The following is an 18,970-nucleotide window of genomic DNA, read 5'->3' as shown; positions in this document are numbered from 1 at the left end:
GTTGCTAAGTGTGGGTGTGGAATTGTTCTAGTTGTCCACTAGCACCTTGGTCAAATCTCATCGATCAATTCAATGATTTTGTAAAGAGTTGGAAAGGAGTTGGAAAGACAAACTAAAAAATCTATAAAACATATGTGTAAATAGTTGATAGTGTTATAGTACAATGATAATGAGATATGGAGACTTTAACAAAGCACAATAAATCTCAAAATGATCTAGCACAATAATTAGAGTTATGTATCGACTACTATAAGAGCTAATATATTTAAATCAACTAATGCTTGAGCAATGTTATTGGATGTGTTCTAACTTTCCACTTGCAACTTAGTCAAATCTTAACCTCGATTTAATGATTTTGTAAAAAGATGAAAGAGACATCAAGCAACATGCATGTGTAAATAGTTGACAACGATATGGTACAATGATAATGAGATCTTAAGGCTTGAGCAAAGTGCAATGAATGTGAGAATGAACTAGAAATAATAAACAATTTATTATTATCTAGTGTAAGAGCTGATTTATATAGAGAGTAACTAGTGCAAAGCATGGCTATGGTAGGGGTGTAAATAATTCGAAAAAATCTATTGTGTGGAGGAGGTTAGTGGTAGATAATGGTTGATTATCTAAAACGACCTAGGAGTGATGTCATTTTAGATATGTTCTACGTGTACAATTTGATTCTTTTGATGTGAAATTCAATAAGTAATGACTAGTTAAAATTGAATTAACTCATAACCATAATCAAATTTAAAATTATTTTGAATCTAATTGAAAAATAATGTTATGAAATTTGAAAAAAAAATTAAACAAATATAAAATAATATTTATGTGTATAAATATAAATCTAAAATAAATAAGAATGTCAAATGAATTAAAATCATATATTAAAATATTCTTACAAATTAATATAAAACCCCCAAAAATACACTATTCAAAAATAGAGTAATAAATTATATAATATTACAAATCAATAGATATGCTATACTAAAATTTATTTACACATGTACCCAAAATATCAACACAATTGTAAACATTTCATGTATAAAAACAAACTTTAGGCAATTGTTAAAAACTATTAAAAATGATGAATGGATCATCATTATTGCATCGTTGTGGGACCTTTAGATGAATGTTTTTGTATTCAGAACATAAAAAATGATGAGTAATGATGTATTTCAAATGGTAATGTAATGCTATTAAAAATGATTTTTTCTTTTTCTATTTAAATTTTTGTAATAAATCAATTAGTTTGAAAAAGTGTTATAATCAATCTTTTTTTAGTTTCTGATAAAAGTAGCTTTTTTTGTTTAGACCGCAACATGTCATTCGATACCACGTGGGCCAGGGGAGCATGTCCTCTGATACCACGTGGGCTAGGGGAGACTAGATCTCGTGACCTCGTACTTCACTACTAGAAGCTCTTGCCAATCAAGCTAGGCCCCCAGCCCCTGGCAAAGGTAGCATGCATTGCATTCAATTTTCTTATTATTTTAATCAATCAAATTACAAAATAAAAAAATTTGAAACAAGTTTCTATTGTCTATATTTTTATTTTTATTTTTTATGGAGGTCGAGACCTACGAGCATGACAGCCCAGCAAGGGCGCACGATAGGTTGAACCTCTTCGGCTATAAGAGTCGAGTACTAAGGGGTATCCATTCCGCCAAATTCGGTCCCGACCTCATCCCTTCTGATGTCAAAGCCTTGCACTCAACAAGACTTGATCCCTAGTGAGCTCATTTGAAGCCATTCAACTTCACCAGTAGACCAAGGGCCCATTGACTATATTTATTTTTTATTTTACATAATTATAAATATCATTTCATTTAATTGATCTATATTATATACATTGGATGAAAAATTCAATTTACTCTTTTTAATATTCTATATTTCAATTCTCATTATATCAAATATCAAATCATAATAAATGGCAATTCTCATATTAATTTCGTAAACGTTCACCGTAAGATCTTTTGTCTGATTTATGACTGCGGCTTCTGAAACATGCAAAGACTTGGCTACTCTCCTAACACATATTTTTTAATTGTGGTAAGAGGGTTAAGTTAACCCTGGTTAAGATAGTTAGGTTTTTAAGTTTTTAAATTATCGTGCTTGTGAGAGTTGGGAAAAAGGATTCAAATTGGTTGAGCAATTCTATTAATTTTCAATCTCTTGGCTGTTTTTTTTTTTATTAATATAGATATTATAAAATTTCTTTCAATTTACTTGTTTATCTCTAAATGAACTTTGACGAGTATTATGAGTTTTTAGAACTAGTTTTAATTTCAAAAATATAGTTTTAGATTATTGTTTATATAATGATGAATGTATAAGTATTATTATTATTATTGTTTTTCTTTTGTTAGAATCAATGAAACATAAATTTAGATAATAAAAAATATATATACCATCAGTCATGTAGAGTGTTTTTTGTTAAAAGATGTTATATAATTAACTTATATGTTTTTTAATAAGAGATTTTATATGATTTAATTTATATGTGTTTTCATTTATATAAAAAAGAAATCATTTCAAAGTAGATGTGTTAAAAATAATACTACCAGTAGTGTAGAGTGTTTTTTTATTAAAAGATGATACAATTTAATTTATGTGCTTTTATTTATTAATAATAAAAATAAAAATAAAAAAATCATTTCAAGTTAGATGTGTAATTGTTAAATAGGTGGTCTTAATATGTAATTGTAAAAGTGGTCTTGAAATTTTTATTATATAAATTTAATTTTTGGATGTATTGTTTTTACCTTCACTTAGTTGTTATGTGTTGATTTAAATTGTGAAACGTTTTACTTGTATCCTTAGAATTGAATTTAAGGACTCCTCTAATTCATTCCAAGACATTGAAAGTCATCTTTGATATTTATTTTAGAACAATAACTACAACTACATCAACATTCAAGAACATTAGCACTACATTATATGCTTGAATTAGCATCTAGATATATAACATGTTGAATGTCATCGGCAAGTAACAAATATATTTCGAATTATTTTATCTAGATATTAATAAAAACTTACTGTGCATGACAATTTTTTATTCCCTACACTTGAAAAAGATTTGATTCCTTTTTCAAATAATATTTCAGTGAAAAAAGACATAAAAATTATAATAAAATACTATAGAAAATGGTGAGTGAGTCGCCATTATTACATGACCGTAGAGCTTCTAGATAAATGGTGTCTGAGTCATAATTATTGCATTGGTGTAGAGCTTTTAAATGAATGTTTTTGTCCCGATGCTATTGAAAATGATTAATGTCATTATTATTATTGTATTACTCTGGGCTTTTTAGACGAACGTATTTGTCCTGGTGTCTAGAGCGTAGATGTGGATCCAAGGCTTAACCGTGGCCCCATAAGTGATTCTTGCTCTTGGCTAAAGCCTTCAAATATAGAGTAAGCCACCCTGCGTGTATGGACTCGAACCACATTTTGAAGGCGCCGAACACTCTTTTGTGCCTTTCTGCTCAATCGGTATTTTAATGGCAGAATCTCAACTTCAGTTCTTTTTGTTTTGATGGAAGACAGCCATTAACTGTCAGTAATTTCAAAACTAGTGATATCATTATGTAGCTACTTCTGGTGTTTTTGTCACTGATAACATCTTTGTTGGTGTGTAGAATATATTCATGGGGACTATAGTTAGCAGAGTACAGAAGGAACTTTCCTATGAACTTTTTATATAACTCAAGAATTTGTTTGCAGGGAGAGGAGCCTGGTAGATCATAGGAAATGGCGTGGGACGTGTTGGAAGGTGTGTATGCACAAACATTTATGAATCCATCTAAGTTTAATATTCCTTAAGGACCAATTCGATCCTATGCTTCTAACTTATGTATGGATAATCTTTAAAGCTTACAGATTCAATTACTAAGATGGTGGTATAGCTTGTGCAAACTGTTTAACTTAATGTTACTGGTTATTGGGGTAACTTGGTTTTATAGATTTACTTCTCTCTGGCTTTATATGCATTTGATAATTCTCTTACAAACTAGATTTAGTTAAAGGAGAACACTTTCACACAGTGAGGAGAAGGCTTTCACACAGTGGTGATAGAAAGCATGAAATATTTACCATGATAAAAGCATTCATATTACAGACTTCTGTCATAATTCATTTGAATTTAGCTTTGTTTCTTGACCTTTTGTACAGAACATGTTTTGTCCAATATTGTATTGTAACTTGCCACACTAAACTTTATCTTCAGTCATAGACATCAATAATGATTTCTAGTTCATCTAAAAGATTGTTTCAGGAATTGTGTATGTTTTTTTATTGGCATTTTGAATTAGGCCCAGAGATTCGAGGAACTGTCGATTCAAAAACATATAGTTGATTCTAAAAACAATATTTTGAATGCTAAATAAACTGCCTATTTCTTAACATCGTAAACTTTATGTCTGGTTTGGCTTTTGCTTGACTGGTCATATTTTTGACAAATGCAGGAGCAGTCTTAGGGTTCCATGGCAATAGTTTTGGTTGTGGAGATAACTGCCACAACAGCTGGGATTTACACAGAGACAATATGCAACGATCTAAAGCATTACCGCAGAATTTTTTCACCACTGTATGCAATCTCTTGTTTATGCTAATTTTCCTGGTCACCCTTATTATTTCTCAGAGATGTCGTTCTCCTTGTATGCATTATAATAGATCAGGTCTACATAAAATCACAATTTTGCTCTCATTCATAATTGGCCTAGCAAACATAGGGGTCGGTTTATGGATGATAATGATATACCCAACAAACAGTAAACAAAAACCGGTTCTTTACTGTATCCAGGGATCGACATGGATTGTATTAGCAATTTCCTTAAAGCTTAATCTCAAGAAACCACCAGCCTTAGTTGCCATTACCTGGTGGATCATTGAATTCATTTTAGGAATAGTAATAATGTTTAAATCTACATCAAATATCTTTGAAACTCACTCTTTCTCCCCAGATAAAATTCTAGACATAACAACATCTGTAACCTGCTATCTTCTTTTCTACTGTAGTATCAGAGTTATTATACACTGGACTTCGTCTAGCCCAGTGGCATTGACTGAGCCCCTTATCCAGGGAACTAAATTAGAGGAAACCAAAGTCACCCCTCTCTATAAAGCTAGCATTTTTAGCCGCATGACTTTCAGATGGTTCAATTCTTTACTGAATCTAGGCTATTCAAAACCATTAGAGGTCGGGGATATTCCACATTTAGTCCCTGAAGATGAGGCATCCACAGCTGAAAGAGTATTTGAAGAAGCATGGGAACAGCAGAGGAAACAGAGTCCACTAAACAGACCGACTGTTTTCAGAGCATTATCAAAATGCTATTGGAAGGATATGATAGTCACAGGAGTCTTCGCGTTTCTGAGATCAATTGCAACGATTTCAAGTCCCCTGTTTCTCCGGTCCTTTGTACAATTTGCAGGTGGAAAACAGAGTTTCAGATACGAAGGATTCGCTCTAGTGGGTGGTTTGTTTGTAGTGAAGATAGTTGAATCCTTTTCTCAGAGGCAGTGGTACTTCAATTCCAGACGATCTGGTATGCGAATGCGTTCTGCATTGATGGCAGCTGTGTATCAGAAGCAACTCCGGCTATCAAACTTGGCAAGACGAAGGCATGCCGCTGGTGAAATTGTAAACTATATAGCTATAGATGCATACCGGTTTGGAGAGTTTCCATGGTGGTTACATTGGGGTTGGACTGTTCCATTTCAAATATTGGTTGCCATTGGCATACTTTTTGCTACAGTTGGATTGGCAACCATTCCAGGTTTGGTCATCATTGTTCTCACTATAATTCTTAACAACCCACTTGCAAAATCTCTTCAGAAATGTCAATCTGAGTTCATGGCTGCTCAAGACAAAAGGCTCAGAGCAACTTCTGAGATCCTTAATAGTATGAAAATAATCAAATTACAAGCTTGGGAAGATGAATTCAAGGGGTTGATTGACAGTCTCCGAGCCTCTGAGTTCAAATGGTTATCATCATCTCAGATCAATAGGACATATGGCACCATACTCTACTGGATGTCACCAATTATTATTTCATCAATAGTTTTTGCAGCCTGTGCTATCGTAGGAAACCCACCGTTAACTGCAACAACAATATTTACAGTCCTTGCAACGTTCCGTATCATTCAAGAACCAGTGAGAATGTTACCAGATGTTTTGGCCATATTGATTCAAGTTAAGGTTTCCTTAGATCGTCTTGACAAATTTTTACAAGATGAAGAGTTGAAACCAGATGCATTTTTGAGGAAATCATTAGATGCATCACAATGCGTGATTAAAATTCATTCTGGTATTCTCAGCTGGGATCCAGAATCTGCAAGTACAACATTAAAAAGAATCAATCTGGAGATTCAAAATAGAGAAAAGGTAGCAGTTTGTGGATCAGTAGGATCAGGAAAATCTGCTCTGTTGCATACCATTCTCGGAGAAATCCCAAAAGTTTCAGGAGTGGTATGTTCTATATGAAGTGCTGAAAATAAAATTTCATTGTTTTAAAGTCATTTCATTTGCAGTCTATAATTTTATCTTTATTCATTTATGGATTGCACATCAACATTTTCATTTTTGAGTTATATAATTTGATCCCAAACATTGATGATACAATCCAAAAATGAATAATATTAACTCATTATATAATATTAACTTCATTATTTTGTAAGTTTTGCTTCCCATCAATTGTCATGATGGAACTTTGAATAGCTCCAAATATTTGGTGTCTTTGTACACAGGTTGAAGTGTATGGCAACATTGCCTATGTAGCTCAAACAGCTTGGATTCAGAGTGGGACTGTCAGAGAAAACATACTTTTTGGGAAACCAATGAACAAAGAACGGTACGAAAATGCAATAAAAGCCTGTGCTTTGGACAAGGATATAGAAAATTTCTCTCACGGAGACATGACTGAGATCGGGGAGAGAGGATTGAATATGAGTGGAGGACAGAAGCAAAGGATTCAGCTTGCTAGAGCAGTGTATAATGATGCTGATCTTTATCTACTCGATGACCCTTTCAGTGCACTGGATGCCCATACAGCTGCCACTCTATTTAATGTAAGATACCATTCTGCTTATATTCTTTCTTATATGAACTTGTGTAAAATTGGGCGGTGAGAAAAATAGTTTTAGTTTCTAATGAATTTAAAATGTTTGCAGGATTGTGTGATGGGAGCGTTAGCTGAAAAAACTGTAGTTTTAGTCACCCATCAAGTGGAATTTCTTCCTGCTGTTGATACGATCCTCGTAATGCATAACCTTCCTCTCTGTTCCATCATCTTTTGCAGCCTATCAACGAAAAGCTTTTATACATTTTCTTTTCAGTGGGTAGTTTGGATATCATAACTTTGAAAGGTATGGTTAACAAAGGCATAACATCTTTGCAGGTGATGGAAGGTGGAGAAATCAAGCAGGCAGGGAGCTATCACCAAATATTAGCAGCAGGGGAAACATTCGAGCAACTTGTAAATGCCCATAAGGAAGCCATGGTTTCTACCAGTAATGCTCCCATGAATAACCAGGCTTCTCCACTTGAAGCTGAGATTGGATCCCTACAACTTGCAAGGATGCAGAATTCAAGTGGGCTTGCTCTCGAAGAAACTGGAGGAGATATTACATCAAATATGACACAGTTGACTGTGGAGGAAGAGAAGGAAATGGGGGATTCAGGATTGGAACCATATTATGCCTATATTCGCATTGCAGGAGGAGCATTTCTTTCTGTGCTGATTGTCTTTTCACAAGGAGCCTTTGTCGTTGGCCAAGTAGCATCCAACTATTGGCTTGCAAAGGCGATCTTGAATCCAAATATTGACAGTGGTGTATTAGTAGGTATATATGCAGGCATTTCACTACTAAGTGGAGCTTTTGTCTATTTAAGAGCTCGACTTGTTGTGGTGTTGGGATTGCGAGCTTCAAAGGCATTTTTTAATGGGATGTTTACTTCAATATTCAAGGCACCCATGGCCTTCTTTGATACCACACCTGTGGGCCGAATTCTTATCAGGGTAAACGGAACATGCTATGCCTTATAACAAAAAAATTCATACATATAAACAAAATGATTAACAATATGTTATCTCCGCAGGCATCATCGGATCTCAGTTTGATTGATTTGGATCTAGCTTGGGGCTTCAGCTATGTTTTATCTTCGGGAGCAGATTTATTAGGAATGCTATTCATTATTTCTTTGGTCACCTGGCAAGTTCTGGTTGTTGCTGTTCCTGTGTTCTTTGTAACGAGATGGATCCAAGTAAGATGCTTCATTTCTTTTGGGTTTGTCTTTTACTTCTCTCCCAATTGATACTCATACATGTTTCAATGTATGCAGATGTATTACCTCGCTTCTGCAAGAGAGCTAATGAGAATCAATGGCACCACCAAAGCACCAGTAATAAATAACTCAACGGAAACAGCGCTAGGAGTAGTGACTATCAGAGCATTTAACATGACAGAAAAGTTCAAAGATAAAAACTTGAATCTTATTGACACAGATGCAAGCCTCTATTTCCACACCAGTGCCGCCACTGAATGGCTTATCTTACGGTTGGAATCGCTTGGCAACATAATCCTCTTTACTTCAGCTCTTCTCCTGGTTTCACTGCCAGCAAACACCATATCCCCTGGTACAATTCCATTTAAAATCGTTTAAATATACAACATTCTTAACTTCAAAATTTCGATTCGTTTAATTTCAAATCAATAGATCAGATTTAAACAATATACTTTAAGTTTTGATTCATTTAATTTGTTTATCTGAACTATCAATACGATTATTCTTAGCTTCGAATTGCTTAAATGATTCAAGTGTAACTTCTCCAATAACACATATCTAATAATGTGATTTCAGATAAACCACCTGAAAGTCTAAAATATGCTATTAAAATTTAAGATAGATCATATAAACAAATCAAAACTTAAAATATATTTCTTATCTAACAATAAGATTTGAAATTTGCAGGATTTGCGGGACTTGCACTCTCATACGCACTCACCCTTACATCCTACCAAGTATTTTTTGTTCAATGGCAATGCAATCTTGCCAACTTTGTGGTTTCTGTGGAGCGTATAAAGCAATATATGAATCTGCCATCAGAAGCAGCAGCAATCATTGAGAGCAACAGGCCTCCCATGTCGTGGCCAAACCAAGGCAGAATAGAATTGGATAACTTGAAGATAAGATACCGCCCAAATTTTCCTCTGGTGCTCAAAGGCATTAGCTGTACATTCGAGGCGGGGAAACGAGTGGGAGTAGTGGGCCGCACAGGAAGCGGAAAAACCACTCTCATCAGTGCTTTGTTTCGTCTGGTGGAACCATCGGAAGGAAGAATTCTGATAGATAATGTGGACATTTGCACAATTGGCCTACATGATCTGCGATCAAGGTTAAGCATTATTCCTCAAGACCCCACTCTTTTCAAGGGGACCATACGAAGTAATCTGGATCCTCTCGGTTTGTATTCTGACACTGAAATTTGGAAGGTAATAACTGCTTAATTGCTTACTTATGTTGTTTTTCTTTTTCAAAATCTATGGAGGCCCAACTAAAATACGAAGATGATCGTTTGCAGGCACTAGAGAAATGCCAGATGAGCAAGGCCATTGAAAATCTGCCATACAAACTTGATTCTTCAGGTTATAATATACTCTGCCTCCATCTGTTTGGTAAATTTATTTTACAAATATTTTGCTCACGAGGGTATCAATATGAAGATCAATATAAATATTTGGGAGCATATTGAGCAATTATATTATAAATCCAAGATCAGAATCACAATTTAGAATTTCATATTAAACATCATTTTAAGATTCTGAACTTGCATTTTCATAATAAGAATTTAATGTTTTAACTAACTAGGCTTGACTGTTTAAACTGTGTGGAAATCTGTTAAAACAGTTTAATGTTATATAGATGATCAGTATGGTAATTATTTTATACAACTAATCATTTACAAATATGCTGTTTATGCAAGCATAATATAAGATCTTGTAACAATGGAATTAATATCAGCTCTTTTTGAACAATCACACTAGAAACCACTTTTAAAAGATCATAAATAATAACTTAGAATTCCATATTAAATATCTCATCAAGATTTGAACTTGAATTTCCACAAATAAAACTCAATCATTCTGGACTATGTGGCAATGTGTTTAACAGTTTAATGTTAAATAGATGCTCAGTGCTCACGAGTTCAGGCATTGCACTGTGCAGTGAGTCAGGAAGGAGAAAACTGGAGTGCAGGACAAAGACAACTATTGTGTTTGGGTCGTGTTCTCCTAAAGCGCAACCGCATTTTGGTGCTGGATGAGGCAACTGCCTCTATTGATTCTGCAACGGATGCTATCCTCCAAAAAGTTATTAGACAGGAATTTCAGAGCTGCACTGTGGTAACAGTTGCCCACAGGGTACCCACTGTTATTGACAGTGATATGGTTCTGGCTCTCTCAGATGGTATGTTCACTCACTACTTTGGACTTTTCTTTAACTTTTGTTTCAGCTACCTTGTAATAATTGGTTTGTTTTGTAGGCATGCTTGCAGAGTACGATAAGCCAACAATGCTTCTGGAAAACAAATCGTCCTCGTTTGCAAAGCTTGTCGCGGAGTACTGGTCACAGTGCAGTCCCTCCGATTCCATGTGATTTTATACCAGACAATCCTGCATGAAATGAAGTAAACTTGTCATAATTCATATTTTAACCTTCGACGGGAAGCTCGAAATCCTCCATATGAGCCCGCTAAAGATGTGGGAGCTCAAGACCACTTTGTATATTGCTCTTTTGTTTATAAACATTTTTATGAGCATAATATTTATAAGAAATAGTATTTATTTAAAAAATGCAATAAGAAATAATAAAATGGGTTACTTTAATCCAAGTAAAAATAAAGGGTTCAATCCAAACTATTAAATGTGACTTAATATATTAGAGAAGGGGAATCAAATTATCTTGTTGAGAATCCATTCAAGGGGAGGACTTATTATAGGAAGGATCACAAACTTCACAACCATCCTACGACTCCTAGACTATGAACAACACCAACATTCCCCAACCTAGAACTAGAGGTAGGATAATAATATCAACTCTATCGAACCCTAGCCCTACAAATCTTCCTTGTAGGGAAGGAATCTAGCCCCCTTTGCTAAGGACGAAGTAGCAAGAAATGGCTTTAGTTGTGCAAATGTTTATGTTAGTCTTTGGACATGGCCAGTAGGTGGAGCCATAGTCATGGTACATGATGCACTCCCTTAGTGATCAAGAAGGTCCTAAAGATGTCAAAATTCTAGCATGTCAACTTCTTTGCATGTGCTTAGATCTAGAGCTATGCCAAGGTAAGAGTGAGTAGGAATCTAGAGCAATAAAAGAAATGAAAACATAATAATTGAAATCAAACTCTAAAGAATAAGAAAACCCTAGATCGAGCATAATCAAGATTTTCTTATGCTTTTGATGGAGTCATGTTTGCTCATCAAACGTGTGAGCCTTTCTATAGCATGCTAATAGTTTCTAGTATATGATCCTTTTGTACAATTTCTCCATAATAAGATTGAAGAAGAGTAGATTTTATAGTTTGGGATGAACAAATGAACAATCAAGACTAATTTGATCATTTTTTAGGACTAAAGACTAATTAAGTCAAATAATTTGATTGATTTGATTTACTAATTTACTAACTTAATTGATTAGTTAGATAATTTGATTTATTGGTCAGCTAATTTGACTTGGAGTTAATTTAGCTGATTGATTAATTGATTAAATAATGACATTGTGTGGAATGTGTGTGAGGATGATTTTCTTTTCTTAATTATTTAATTAATTATTTGTAAGGATCAATAAGGAGCTAGCTAATTAATTATGGAGCAATGTTTTTGATTAAGGGAAAACAAGTTTTGATGGGTCCCTAAAACTCAGTACATAAGGAAGATCAAAAGATAAGCATTAACGCACAACTAAACAAAAGACAACAGCTAAAGAAAAGACAGCTAGCGTACAAAACGCCAGCAAGCAAAAGAACAGAATAGACTAAAAACCAAAAATTACCGACAGAAGCTTGGAGTTGGGTCAAATTTTGAAGCATCTCCACCGCTTCCATCTCCAACTGATCCATAGTATCCGCAGCCCGCTTAATGTCCTCAATTTATTTGCTCTGGTTCTGCATCCTTTTAGTACTAGCTTTGGTTCTTCTTTCGAGCCCAGTTTCCTTATCCTCAGGGGTGTCGTCTTTGACCTTAATAATACCCTCTACAGTCGAGGGTTTTCATGCTCGTCAAGGCAGCCTTCAGGATCTTGTGGCTCTACTCCCCAATTTTTCTAAGAGTGTTCTCAATAGCATCCAGTATGTGATCAATAGCATCTACTCTATTTTACAGGGGAGTAAAACTGTTGCGGTTGACATTTATAATCTCCTATGCATTGCCAATTGCCTTGGTTAGCTCACTAAGACAGTCTAGGAGGGAGTTGAATATTTTGGAACCTAGGGCCTGTAAGGTTTCGATTTTCCCAAATTCATGGGCTTGCTTGACTTTTATGCCCTCGATTTCCTTTTGAATCCAGTTGAGTGCTTGTTTGAAGTTCTTCGTCTCGTTATTTATACAAAGGCCTATGTCCACTTGATGCTCTCCCTGGTTCTTGACATTCATGGCATCAAGATTGACCTCCAGACTAACCTCTCTGTCCTCAGTGTTTTGATCATCTTTCGCTATCGTGTCCTCCTCCATGGCGCTCTTCTGCTTCAAATCAAACCTGAGAGGCAACCTATCTTCCACCTCCCTACCTTTTGAATTCTTCTTTTTTTGTTTCAGGCTCACCTGGGTTTGAGCCTCCTTGTTTCTGATGTATGTTTCATTGTCAGTCCCTTCCTCCTCATTCCAACTATCATCCTCCCCTCTCTGTTTATTTTTAGCAAACACTCTGTTTTGTCTCCCCTATTCTAATTTTTTCCTTCGTCTGCTTGTTACGGCCATTTGGGGGTCATCTTCAATCTTTGCTTTTGTATCATAGTCGTCACCTTCTTCCTCTTCTGACTCGTCAAAATATTCATCTGAGTCTGAAATCTTTGCAATATTCATCTAGGCGATCATGTTCTTGATGTGATTATACAGAATCACCATCAAGCCTTCATGCATTGATGGGTTAATGTGGGGATTGGAAATGGCATCCTTAATCCCTGCGTTAAGGGAGCAGAAAAGATAGTAGGGAAGAGAAATCTTATCCTTGTGCCTAAAATGATTTAGCAGAACAAAGTGGTAGCTATAGACCCTAGTATATCTACATTCAAGTGTGATAAACTCCATAATAGCAAGTAAAACCTTTCGCCAAATTAATTTGATTACCTTAGGCGAAAAGTAGGTGTGGCTACCCTTCACCAGCTTAGCCCTTTCCTCCTCAGTCTTCGGGAACTTCTTCACAGGAGCATCAGACATTTTTATGTCCCTGTAAAACTTGATGCCCTCCATTGGAATGTCAGTGGCCTCCACTATCATTGTCTCGGTCACTTTAATCTTCCTATTTCTGATGGTGAGATTCCCTTCATTCCAGCCCTTCTTGAAAATGTTGGTGATTTCAGGTCGTTTCTCTTGCATTTTTTCCATAAATTTTGTCATCTTAGCAGCATGGAGGATGCTCTAGACCTACAGACGACTCTTCCATTTCTCAATGGTAGTCATCTTTGTTCTCTTCCTTTTACGTCCCATGGTTCTGTTAATTTCAATCCAGAGCTTCAAATTGATAACTTTCTTCTTGCCAAAGTCTCTGTGAAAGCCACTTCGATTGTTAAAATTGCCCATAAAGCATGTGAAATTACACTACAATGATGATTGTACTTCCTCCTCGGTAACCTGTAGTGCCAATGCCTATTGCCACGATATTGTTTTTTGCTTTGAGAAATGATACTAAATATATCCCTGCTTACCATGTAATCTTTCATTAATAACTATATCACGTACCGCACATAGTAGATCCATTTCGCCATTCTAGGTAATTATAATTTCGCTCCATACTGTTGCGTTGGCTACCCAGTCTGCACTTCGATTAGCCTCTCTGATGATATGTGTGATGTGGCATTTCTTAAACCCCTTTAGCAGATCTCTGACAGAGTCTATGATGTTCTTGATGGTCCACGAGGGTTGATGATTGTCAATAAGGTAGTTAATTATTGTTTTAGAGTCACCTTCCAACCAAAGCAAATTAACCCCTAACTTGGAGGCTAATTTAATAGCTTGAAGTGCCCCCATAGCTTCCGCTAAATGATTGGTTTGAATGCCTAAAGGATAGGCGACCGCTCCTATACAAAAGCCAACCCCATTACGAATGATGCCACCACAACTATCTGGGCCTGGGTTTCCTTTAGCCGCCCCATCAAAGTTGGCCTTGAACCACTCATTGGGGGGGGAAGACCAGTAACATAGGCTTCTTTTGATTTGGTTAATGTCAACTCCCAAAGAGGCAGAGATATCCCATCTTTTGAGAACATCAAAATCCTCCTTGTTGCTACAACACTAGACTCCCTTGATCATCACATTCTCAAAACAAATGTTTTTTTAATTTTGAGCCAAACCATTTCTGGGATGTTAGTTTCATTCTTGAAAATTCTATTGTTTCTCTCTTTCCATATCCCCCAAAGGATATGGGCAAAGGAGAACTTCCAAAGATTTATAATGGTAATGTTATTGGTGGAGAAATGCCAGCTTCCAAAGCAATCCTGCATCTCCTCCTGGAACACCTAATTCAGTCTCCACATCTGAAAAAACATCCCCCAAACAGAAGTAAAATAAGGACAGTGTAAAAAGATAATTATGGAGCAATGTTAGTGTTACCTATTTTCGCTACTAGCTCAATCAAGTAGAGTTGTTATGTTTTTACAAACAAAAAGGTACATTTTTATTCTGCTATATCACATTCGTGAACATTTAAAAAGAAAACAGAAGATTGTTATCATATCTCATTATGCAGATGCATATGATATAGAAAAAGTACACCATTTTTTGAGAAAAGGTAATCTTTATTGATATGAATGTACAATGTCTCGCACAAGCCGTGAGACTATTTGGTATAGTGCAAATGAAGAAAATATCATATATTTGTAGATGCAAAGTAAATGTAAAATGCAAATAAGGAAGGGTGACTCGTCATTACCTGAATGACGAGTCTCGTCTGAATATCCTTGTGTCACCCAGCTTGCATCGAGTTGTGCCTCCTTGTTGCCCCTGAGTACTTGCATTTGAGAAAAATAAAGTTGTTAAAGCAATGAAGGTCATCATTCATTATTTGCATATGCACCTACAAACATATAATCCATTCCTCATGTGCATCATACCCAACTTTCACTGACAACATAGTGAGCCAGAGTATCACAATGAAAGGACACTGCACAGTTTGGATAAAAATTGAAGATTGAAAGCATGTTAAAAGACAAAGGCCCAAGGTTGAAAGGTAGTTTCAATCAATCTTCATTACAAAATACAATGCTTGCAAATGATAGAGACACCCAGCATTAAGACCATAGTCACATGCACATGACAGTGGTAAGGATTTACAGATCAAATCACAGTGAGGGTAAACTGTCAAAGTGTCAGGGGTGTTTGATATATAGAATGCAGTTTTCATAGTGATATGTGAAGGTGAAATAGTGAGTGAGCAATCTCAAAGAGATAAAAGGAGTTCATGAACAGTCACTGAATTCTTGATGTCATAAAGGTCTCAGTCCACAAAGAAGACAATCATACTTAGATATCTCATGCCACCCTAAGATACCAGATCAAATTCTTTGATACATCTTCATTAGCAATTCACAGTCACAAAATGACATTGCCAAATGAAACAGTGAGCAGTCCTCAGTATAAACATTATACACAAGGAGTCATTAGAAGACTTATAAGTAGTTCCAAGAGCATGCACTGTCAAAATAGAAGTAGTTCTTGCAAACTCAAAAGGCAGCCTTGCAACATTTCATCAAATATAAAATAAAGCAAATCATAAGTCAAGTATTCTTCATGTTGTAAGTTTACTAATGAGAGGAGTTTCAGTCAATCATGACAGGGTATGGAATTGCAGGGATATAGAAGCATAAATACACCCCATCAATGAACCTGTGGCGACACTAAGAAGGCAAATAACAGTGAATAGAAACATCTTTGTTCAAAGACTAAGAAGGAAAATAACCTTATTAAGGTTGTAGTCATTGTCAACATCATAGAGTTGTTAAGAGAGAAGCCTTCAAGTGTACAAAGGATTGTTAAGACAGTCTATTAGAGCATCTAGTAATGAATAAAGAATAATGAAGATGCTATGACAGTCCTACTAGCATCCCTAAATAATAACAATCCACATAATAATGCCTATGTTTGGAATAGTTAAAGGGTAGTCAATCCAACCCTAGGTCTTAAAACGAGGAAAGTGCAAAAAATAAACTAAAAACGACAGTTATTATTGAGCAGTTAGAGTAAAGTCAGTGTCAAAAGGGAAGTTTGCACGATCTTGAAGGCTCAAGACATCAGTGGTTCATTTTGTAGTTCTAGATCAGCATGTGAAAATATAATGGAGACAGTGGAAGCCATGTAGAAGTCATAGTCATTTTGCAGTGATTTTGAGAGGAAAAGACTAGTTCCAATGCTAGTAAGTGCCATGGCAATGATAATGAAAGGCAGAGTATGGGTCATTCACAAAGTTATGACAGTCAAAATAACTCTCATAGTAATCATGAAGGATAGTAAGGGCTTAGAGTGATTTGGCCCTTCATTAAGGGATTCACAATGTGACTATCATCAAAGGCATTAGACCTCAAAGCATAAACATACAGTCACTTCAAAGAGGTCTTTAAAACATGAAAGGGCAGTGCAACAACAAAATGATAGATTACAACAATCATCAAAAGGAATTTATGGAGTAGATTGGTTACATTGATTTCAAATCCTCAAGTTTGAATTTTGAAATCAAATTAATCACAAATGCACCGGGCTCAAATTTTGAAATAAGGTCATGGGGGTCGGCCAAACAAAATCCCACATTGTCTGGAGGATTTTGACACCATGATAATAGTTATTTTCCTGATTTGAAGGCCCAAGTGGGTTGTCCATCAGTCAAGGGCAGTTTCAAGAGTTAAATCAGCTCCTTACTCTCAATTCCAACCCATTTTTGGAAGCATTTTCAAATGAGCTTGCCTAGCAAGTTGAATTTTCAAATTTACCATCAATTAGCCACCCGATTTTAAGTAAAAGGAGAATCCAACACACTCAACAAACCGGATGAGTCATTAAGTAAAAGGAGCCTGAATTTTGAATTTCAAATCTCAAGAGAACTTCAATAAAAGGCATTTCTCAGTCATTTGTACACTTAGTTCTTGCTTTTATTTTTGTATGTACAACAAAGGATCTATCTTGTAACTCAAACATATTGAGTTCTTTTAAGCATTTTCTGACATTGTAATCAATGATTCTTCATGATTAATAAGATTTAGTTGTTGTTCCTACATATCATTTTGTTGAATTCATGTAGTTGTATGAAATGTTGTTGGTGTAATTATTTATTCATCTTGGATATAATTACACTTTACTTAAGTTTACTTAGGATAATGCATTTCATAGTAGTTTGAGTATGAGACACTTGGGTGTTTGTGCCACATTGGAATAGTGTGTGTAGGAGAATTTCCACCTTTTATGGTGTGATCTTGTTATTACTCTATCATATCTACTTATTGTGGAGTGATAATTCCACCTTCGGTGGGTGATCTACCTCATGTAGAATGTTATATTGTTTCTCCTACCTACCCTTGTTTCTTATTGAGCCACATTTCATGTTTGTGTGCTCACATATCCATATAGTCTTGCCTATATAATCAACCTCATCTACATTGTAAATAACTACTTGTAATGATCCAATTGATCATATTTTGCATCTTGATAGGGGTAAATGCACAAAGTTGGGTCCCAATCTCGTGGAAGTCCACAGGTTGGGAAAAGAGCCCACTAGAAACGGGTGCCCAATTTTTACAAATCGGGCACCCATTTCACTTCGGGTGCCCGAGCCATTCAAAAATAGCCGCCCAAAGTTAAACGGGCGCCCGTTTCTTGAATGTATTTATTTATTTTTTTAAAACCATTTTACATCATTTTCACTATTTCAAAAACGGGTAAACGTTTCAGAGGAGCATGGGTACCCATTTTTTTCATCCCAGCTGACCCCCCAGACCATTTTTTACCTCCTTCTAGGTATGTAGTTTTTTTTTATATTTTGTTTTATTTATTTTTATTATTTTTCATAAAAAAATGTTAATTTATTGTTATTATTTTTCATTAAAAAAAATGTTAATTTATTGTTATTTTTTAATTTTAGTGTTTTAAAGTTTTAAAAAGGTTTTTTATTTTATTTTATTTCATGTTTAAAATAGTTTTTAGTTTTTAAATATTGCAAAAAACATGAATAGTAAAAACCATAGGAAAAAAACAAAAAACAAAAATGTAAATGAACAATAAACATTAGACGCAAAAAACAGACAATAAACCCTGAACAGAAAAATGAACACTAAACCCTAGATAGAAAAAAATGAACCATAAACCCTAGAAAATAAATGAACAACAAACCCTAAAAAATTAACAAACAATAAACCCTAGATGAAAATCAACAATAAACCCCCCTTCTCTCTCACACACACACGTACACGTTACCATCTCTATCATTACGCTCTCTCTCTCTCTCAATTTCTCATTATCCCCTCTCTCACTCACACACACACATTACCCCCTCTCTCTCTCACACACACACACACATTACCCCCCTCTCTCTCTTTCACACGTTACCCTCTCTCTATCATTACCTACTCTCTATCTATCAAATTATCTATTCTCTCTCTAACTCATTGTATCTCAAATTACCTACTCTCTCTCTCTCTCTATTTTAATTATGCGTAAAAGTTTGAATGTTTAAATTTATATTTCTAAATGTCGTATTTAATTATAAGATTCT

At 35.2% G+C, this 18,970-nt stretch overlaps 1 protein-coding gene across 2 annotated transcripts; it reads left to right on the top strand.

The window, feature by feature from the left end:
- The first annotated feature begins 3,320 nt into the window (after window positions 1-3,320).
- On the top strand, window positions 3,321-10,827 carry LOC131075653 (ABC transporter C family member 8). 2 transcript variants are annotated; one of them, XM_058012489.2, is made up of 12 exons: window positions 3,321-3,492; window positions 3,724-3,772; window positions 4,464-6,469; window positions 6,748-7,068; window positions 7,171-7,257; window positions 7,398-8,018; window positions 8,099-8,263; window positions 8,342-8,636; window positions 8,972-9,492; window positions 9,582-9,645; window positions 10,226-10,465; window positions 10,542-10,827. In XM_058012489.2, exons 2-12 carry the CDS (start codon window positions 3,751-3,753, stop codon window positions 10,652-10,654), a joined length of 4,455 nt encoding a protein of 1,484 aa, XP_057868472.1. In that variant the 5' UTR covers window positions 3,321-3,492; window positions 3,724-3,750; the 3' UTR covers window positions 10,655-10,827. The 2 variants fall into 2 exon arrangements, with proteins under 2 accessions (XP_057868472.1, XP_057868471.1); XM_058012488.2 differs by having other exon boundaries at window positions 3,321-3,555.
- Window positions 10,828-18,970: the final 8,143 nt, after the last annotated feature.

Source organism: Cryptomeria japonica, chromosome 6, assembly GCF_030272615.1.
Source record: "Cryptomeria japonica chromosome 6, Sugi_1.0, whole genome shotgun sequence".
NCBI classification, from domain to species: domain Eukaryota; kingdom Viridiplantae; phylum Streptophyta; class Pinopsida; order Cupressales; family Cupressaceae; genus Cryptomeria; species Cryptomeria japonica.
The sequence above is the reverse complement of the archived record's forward strand: the minus strand, read 5'-3'. Positions and strand labels throughout refer to the sequence as shown.

Bases quoted from the DNA above. Each gene is read 5' to 3' on its own strand.
- LOC131075653 (XM_058012489.2), top strand. From the start codon at position 3,751: ATGGCGTGGGACGTGTTGGAAG. The intron at 8,264-8,341 runs GTAAGATGCTTC...CAATGTATGCAG, and splicing joins TTGTAACGAGATGGATCCAA to ATGTATTACCTCGCTTCTGC. The intron at 10,466-10,541 runs GTATGTTCACTC...TTTGTTTTGTAG, and splicing joins GGTTCTGGCTCTCTCAGATG to GCATGCTTGCAGAGTACGAT.